General features: G+C 34.9%; 1 protein-coding gene across 1 annotated transcript; it reads right to left on the bottom strand.

Moving 5' to 3' along the window:
- Window positions 1–4,117: 4,117 nt before the first annotated feature.
- Window positions 4,118–7,155, bottom strand: LOC133328458 (far upstream element-binding protein 3). Its single transcript, XM_061537026.1, has 7 exons — window positions 7,067–7,155; window positions 6,241–6,900; window positions 5,756–6,175; window positions 5,537–5,695; window positions 5,036–5,469; window positions 4,758–4,980; window positions 4,118–4,327 (listed from the first exon to the last, which is right to left on the bottom strand). Exons 1-7 carry the CDS (start codon window positions 7,151–7,153, stop codon window positions 4,118–4,120), a joined length of 2,193 nt encoding a protein of 730 aa, XP_061393010.1. The 5' UTR covers window positions 7,154–7,155.
- Window positions 7,156–7,237: the final 82 nt, after the last annotated feature.

Below are 7,237 nucleotides of genomic sequence, written 5' to 3'. Positions count from 1 at the left end.
CCTTCTTATTTTTGTTTTTGAAATTATCAAAATTTATAGACGACAATTTTTTTTACACAATTAAAAATAAAATATAGTATATAATAAGTAATATTATTATGATGGAATACAAATATGTGTTTTTAAACATTTTTATGTGGCAAATATATATAGATGGGTGGGAAATTTTATGTTTTTTGTAATGTTATTTTTTTTTTTTTTTTGATTTATAAAAAACCAAACAATTATTTTGAAAAAAAAAACAAGAATGTTATATATAATCCTAACTTAAAAACGGCCGTTTTTAGAGAGAAAAAATAATATTAAGTGTTACTAGGTAGGTATATGATGTAAATGTGTGTACTACTTCTTCCACTACTTCCAAGAGCAAAATTAATCATGGCTATTTTGTTGTTGTTATTATTATCAATTATTATAGATAGCATCTCATATCATTATTAAATATTACCACTAAATGTTTTCATTTTGTTGTTTTGTTTGTATCATATATATATAATTAATATAACTCTATAAAAAAAACCTCTATTTTAATTAATTTTTACTTAAAAACTATATTTTTATATTTATATATATAATTTAAGAGAATATGCGCAAGTCATCATCAAACCAAAAGAAAAACACCTGCGTAGAAAATCTAATATTTTATTGATTCTTTCTTTCATCGTTTCTCCACACACTCACACACACCCAACACACTTCGAGGAGGAGAAACAATAAATTTTGTTTTTTATATGTTGAGTGTTGAGTTTTGTTTGATTACGCATTTTTAAGGACTGTCTGTCTGTCTTTCTTATTCAAAATCATTTTTATTGCTGCAAGAAACAAAATTTTTATGGAAGGAAAAAAGAAATATGGTATGGTTATGTCAGAATTCATAAGAAAAACAAATAAAGAAAGAAAGGAAAAAAAGAACACAACAAATTTGAGAAAAAATGATAGCAAGTTATTCAACACAAAAAAAGAAATCTACAACAAATAAAATATTAATTATAAATTCATACAAAAAAATCATAGATATATGTGTATATAGTAGAAATTATCAAATCATTAAATTATTTCAATTAAAAACAAAATAAAAATAATAAAAAAAATATATATAGTGATATATAGAGGTTGGTTTATAGAAACAAATTCAATTGTGTAAAATGTTCTTTTTCAAATATAGGTATTTTATATATTATATATATGGTGTATTGAAAATTGTGGATAAATCAAGATATCAAGGAGGAGTACTAGTAGTAGTAAGTAGTAAATTTCATCATAAAATATATGTTGTTGTTGTTCTTGGTCTAAAGTAAAAAAAAAAATCGTACATTTTTAAGCACCCAAATTTTATAACACGTTATTATGTTGAATATAAATATTTTTCATTTCAATAATATGTTTGAGGAAAAAAATCAACATGGAGAAATAAAGCAATGAATATATAAGAATAATAATAATAATATGGAAAAAGGAAAATTTTGGTTTTGTTATGGAATAAATTTACTTACCAACAATCAGTTACACACACACAGTGGGGGATAATACGCTTTTTGCTTTTGAATAACAAATATGAAGGGTTGACTTGATGGCGACTCGGCTGGTTGGTTGTTGCTTGGTTAATGCTTATCGTTTTTCTTTTGATTATTGTTGCTACCCTGATTGGGACCGGAGCCGGGTGGTTGTGGAGCACCAGGATAACCTCCAGGCGCTCCATAACCACCAGCTGCTCCCGGACCACCATAGCCGCCTGGTTGAGGATAGCCAGCTGCAGCTGCTGCCGCATAATATTGAGAATATTGTGCATATTGTGTTGGTGTCATACCTTGTGGATAACCGCCACCGGGTACGGCTGCTGCTGCTGGACCAGCAGAAGGTGCGGCAGGAGCTCCAGGTGCAATATTCGGGCCAGCGCTACCACCAGGAATAGAACTACCAGCATTCGCCGCCTGTGCGCTCTGCAAAGAAAAGAAAAATAAAATAAAATACGAATTGATAATTTAATAAATTAAAATAAAATATATTTAATATAAATAATCTAAGATTTATTGAAAGCAATACTATGTATTCATTCTTAAGAGTATTTTTGCATTAAAAAAATATCGTTATCAAAAATACCGTAACAATATCTTCAGCATTATATTTCATACAAGTTGCTAATATTAATGTGCTAATATTACAAGTTGCTAATATTAATGTGGCAAAATATATTATTTAAAATAAACTCAGATTCAAATTCAGATTCAAACGTCACCGGAAAAATATTCTTTGAACGAACAGTATTGTACCAAAGGTCGAGTATGAAGACACGCTGAAGAAAAAAAAACACAGTAGGTTATGTTAGGTTTGGGGATGTCCAGTCACGAATGTGGCTGCTGCACTCTGAGACCGTTAGGTCCATTGTGATCATCCACGAATGGCGAGATCTATGGGGGAGAAAAGGGGGATAGAGAGAGATAAGAAACTTACAAGTAAGTGTGAGAAAGTAAGTATGAGATAGTATCGATGGCTATAGAGATCGGACAGAAGAAACTTTAGGTTTCTAATGACGCCTTAGATCAAAACAGGTTCCACTAATATCATGGTCCCATTTACTGGTAAAGGCCCTGATATTGCAATGACCAGTAATGACTCCTGTCATTACTCTAATTTTAGCTTTGCTCAGGTTTTCATTGGTTTCATTTCATTGATTTCATTTCGTCGAAGAACGCATCAAAGTACCGAAAAAGATGACAGATGGGTGGTTTGATTGGTTCATCGATTGCTAGATCTGTAGATTGAGATCCACGTCTAGCTAATTCGTCTGCTTTTCATTACCCATGATGTCACGGTGTCCTGTAACCCAACACAACAGATTGCTGTAAGTTCTTCCAAAACTGTTGAGGACGGCCTCAGATTCGATGGCTTTAAGAGTCGCTTGACTATACACCAATTCTTGCATGCATTGAGTGCAATCTGCCCTCTCTCCGTCCGTTCTAAATCTAAACCGACCTGTACTTTGTTTATAATTTAACATGGACAGACGGATGGACATGCATAAATGCATATTTTTAAAAGAAATCATGTGTCTATCTCGTTTCCTTTTGTCTGTTACATACCCTGTATCACAGTGTGGTGAAGGGTATAAAAATACACGTCTTATATGGTCCTTGAAAAAACATTATTCAAAAAAATCCACGCCTCAGTTGTAAAATATCTAACACAGCGATGAATGTGACAGCCATTATTTTGTCATGTTTCCTTCGAGGATTCGGAAGGTACTTAACACAATTTACTTGGTTCTCTCTCTCGACTACACGAGGGTCAGCGATCTGATTTGATTTAGTTTATCCTCTGAGCTCTTGTCCTTCGTTCAGAAATACGAAAGATCAATTAACGCTGAAGATAACAAGGAGGTGGGGTCTGAACCATTTATCAAACCGTTTGTTAAAACAATGATGTCTGCACAAAAATATATATATGTGCCGTCAAAATCTCCACATCTCAATAACATTGATTTTGTTACGAACTTAAGATGACACTATTTTTGAAAGGACAATAATAGCCACACAATTAGGTTTTACTGGAGCAATAGCTTAATAATCTGCCAACTCTATGATCTATTTAGCTTACTATATTATTTAATATAAATCATATATTATATAAATATACACTTTGCCTAACCGAATTGGTTTGCAACACTACTTTAACCCTAAATAAAAACAATACACATTATTTCCATATTTGTTGAGGTACATTGGGAAAATATTTCAACATTTTGTAAATAAAAATACCATTGATATGAGAAAATCTCATCAATATAAATAAAGTCATCAAATATAACTTCTTTTTTAAATAAACTTATTAAATAACTACCATTATATAATTACCGCGCTATTTTAAAAGCACTTTCTTCAATCTAAGCCAACAAATATCAAATACTATAGAAATTTTGATATAACATGAGAAATTATGGCTTTGGTAAATATTTATAGCATTATTTTCAGTATGTACACAACCAAATTTCTCCATAAAAAATAATAAAAAAAATAAACTACTTTTCTTGCAACACATAATGCCAACATCATCTTTTAGTCTTATTATTATCGTGTATAGAAATAGAGAGCTTATAACTGTTGTCAAAAAACAAATACACTTAACGTACCTTCATTTGTTTTTCAATAGCTTCAGCTTCTTCAATTTTACCTATACTACGATAATATTCAGCCCATTGTGCACTATAGTCCTTTTGGCCACCAGCATTCGGAGCAGAACCAGCAGCACCGCCGCCACCACCACCACTACTACTACTTCTAACACCACCAGCAGCAGCAGAAGAGGCGGATGTTGACGTTGACTGTGAAGCCTAGTTATTATATTACAAAACAAAATGCGACTCAAATAATTGACTTTCGTTTGTTGGTTAACATTAACATAACTTAACATTGAATAAAACAATACAAAATATATAAAAACACTTAATTTTAATATAATCTTAATTTAAGGTGTCCTACACTCAATAAATAAAATATCCTAAGAAGACAATTAAAGTAAATAAAATCTCTAAAAAATATTCTAACAAATTGGTTTTGTCATTTGTCAAAATTAAGAAAAGTCATCTCTTCAAAAAACAACCTTTTTTTGGTTATATAGAATTCTAAAGAGCAATACATTTTATCGTCAACATATTGCATAAAGATTTATGGACGTGCCCAAACGACAAACAGTTTCTATTGCCATTTCTTTCAAAATTCCCAAGCATTTGTTTTATATGCAATTTTTTAAACACAACTTACCTTCATTTGTTTCTCAATTGCTTCGGCTTCTTCTATTTTGCCTATACTTCGATAATATTCAGCCCATTGTGCACTGTAATCTTGTGTTTGTCCAGCACCAGTGGTTTGTGCTGCAGCTGCTGGTGTTGCTGCCTGAGGCTGTGTTTGTGCTCCGCCAGCTGCTGCTTGTTTAGCTTTCAACTGTTGTTCAATCATTTCGGCTTCTCGGTGCATGCCCATTGATCTAATTATAAATAATAATAGTAAAAGTTTATATTTAAGCAATATAATATTCTTACTTATAATATTCTATCCATTGCGCTGAATAATCTGCCGCCTGACCAGCTGCTGCATTGGCAGTTTGACCCATGGCAGCTTGAGGTTGAGCCTGATCACCCCAACCACCAGCTTGACCATAGCCAGCCCATTGTTGTTGATATGCCGCAGCTGCAGCACTTGGATCTGCCGCATTATAACCTCCTTGATTGCCACCACCATCTTGTTGTTGCTGGGCGGGTGGGCCACCATTAATAGATTTACGACTTATTATTGGTAAGTCCATATTGATTTTCTCTGCAATCATTTGTCGTGCAGCTTCAACTTGTTCTGGTGTTCCCTTGCATTTGAAAAGTTTCTCCGAGGGGGGATTAACAGCATTACGATCCATTTCACAATAGGCACCAGATTGTTGATTAATTAATTTGATTGTTTCTCCACCACGTCCGATGACAATCTATAAGTGATACGAACTCTTAATTACGCAAGTCATTCATTACTTCAATACTTTTTCTACAACTTACACCACACTTGGAAGCTGGTACCATGAAGCTAATTTCTTCACGTGCCGGTTGTTGAGCATGATTAACACCATAACCATAGCCATAATTTGAATTTCCATTATCGTTGCCACCCGAAGGATTACCACCACCAGCTCCGCCATTGCCATTACGATTTCGTTGCTATAAATAATATATTAAAAAATCGAAAAAAAACCAAACTTCCTCACAACAACAAATTACCATAACATTTTCAATGAGACCATCAATCATGCGCTTTGCATCGTCCACTTGCTGTCTTGAGCCTTGAATTAGACATCGACGATCGCCTGGCTCATCATGTTTGCCTTGTATAAACTGTAATTTACAGCCGCATTCTTGTTGTATCTTACGGATCATATCTCCACCTTTGCCAATAACAACACCAACAGCTATTTTTGGAACAAAAACTTCCAACGATTCGCCACCACCATTGGCTCCAAAGTTATTATAATTGCCTCCACCGCCACCATTGGGGCCATTGTTGGCTCCCATACCACCACCCATGCCGGGTCGTGAATTTCCTGCCTGTTGATTTTGGGCATCTTTTTGGGCAATTAAATCCAAAACCAATTGTTTTGCCATTTCTATTTTTTGTGGTTCACCCGAAATGCGTAATGGTTTCTGTAAAAAACAATACAACTCTTAATGAAATTCAAAACACCAAAAATATTCTACATGGAACTTACAATAAGCTCCTGATTCGGACCATCCTGAATAATGACCATTTTGGCTCCAGTTTTCTCTTGCAATTGTTTGATGGTGTCACCACCTTTACCAATTACCAAACCAACTTTTGTTCCCGGTATCATTATCTCCTGATATGGAGGGAAGCCCGTGGGTCCGGGAGGTGGCATATTAATTGTCAAAACAACTTCCACATTGCCACCACCATTACGATTAGCCAATTGCTGAATAACATCACGACCATTTGTCACCGAATCTCTGGAACCTCTCAATGTAATGACACGGTCACCTTCTTGGCCCATTTGTATTTTACATCCGGATTCACCTTGTATATGAGTTATGGTATCACTGCTACCTCGTCCATAAAATGCATTCATTACACTATCGGGTAAACGAATTTGTTCTTCGCAGGTGTTTCCAGCCGTTGCAGCAATTCGGGCAGCCACGGCAGCAGCCTGAACCAAAGCTTGGGACATATTGGGATTATTGCCGCCGCCGCCACCACTGCTCATATTGGAATTGCTATTATGACCGCTTTCGCTTCCATCTGGGCTGGTGAAACGTTTAACATCTGGACCGCCATCGGAATCATCATGTGAACGTTTAAAGCCGGCCGGGGCTCCACCAGAAGGTGGTGCATTCGGTTGGATCTTAGCGGCAATCTGGAGAGATAGAGCAGACAAAAAACGCGTGATATGAGAAAACCTATATGTATGTATGTGTGCGTGAGGGGAGCAACACTCCCTTCTCTCTCTCAAACACTTTACATTCTTTTTATAATACGACAAATCAATTCGCACTTGTACACCGCAAATAATCGGCATTTACCTGTTTTGCACGTTGTAGAGCCGCAGCAAATGCTTGAGATTGATTTAAATTATTGTGTGCTGCGGTAGAACCACCAAAATCACCCATGTTTTTTATGCGTTGTTGTAAAACACGTTTCGTTTATAAAGTGCGAAAAAGTCTTTGCTTTAGCCGTTGTCGAAAAAACACCTA

This window comes from Musca vetustissima, unplaced genomic scaffold, assembly GCF_032173495.1.
Source record: "Musca vetustissima isolate MV318-11 ecotype Yass unplaced genomic scaffold, APGP_CSIRO_Mvet_v1 utg67697, whole genome shotgun sequence".
Taxonomy (NCBI): Eukaryota; Metazoa; Arthropoda; class Insecta; order Diptera; family Muscidae; genus Musca; species Musca vetustissima.
Note: the sequence above shows the minus strand (reverse complement) of the source record. Positions and strands in the feature narration are given on the sequence as shown.

Coding starts and splice junctions, on each gene's coding strand:
- LOC133328458 (XM_061537026.1), bottom strand. CDS start 7,153: ATGGGTGATTTTGGTGGTTCTACCGCAGCACACAATAATTTAAATCAA. Junction 5,696..5,755: donor GTCTCATTGAAAATGTTATG/GTAATTTGTTGT, acceptor TATTATTTATAG/CAACGAAATCGTAATGGCAA. Junction 5,470..5,536: donor TACCAGCTTCCAAGTGTGGT/GTAAGTTGTAGA, acceptor TATCACTTATAG/ATTGTCATCGGACGTGGTGG.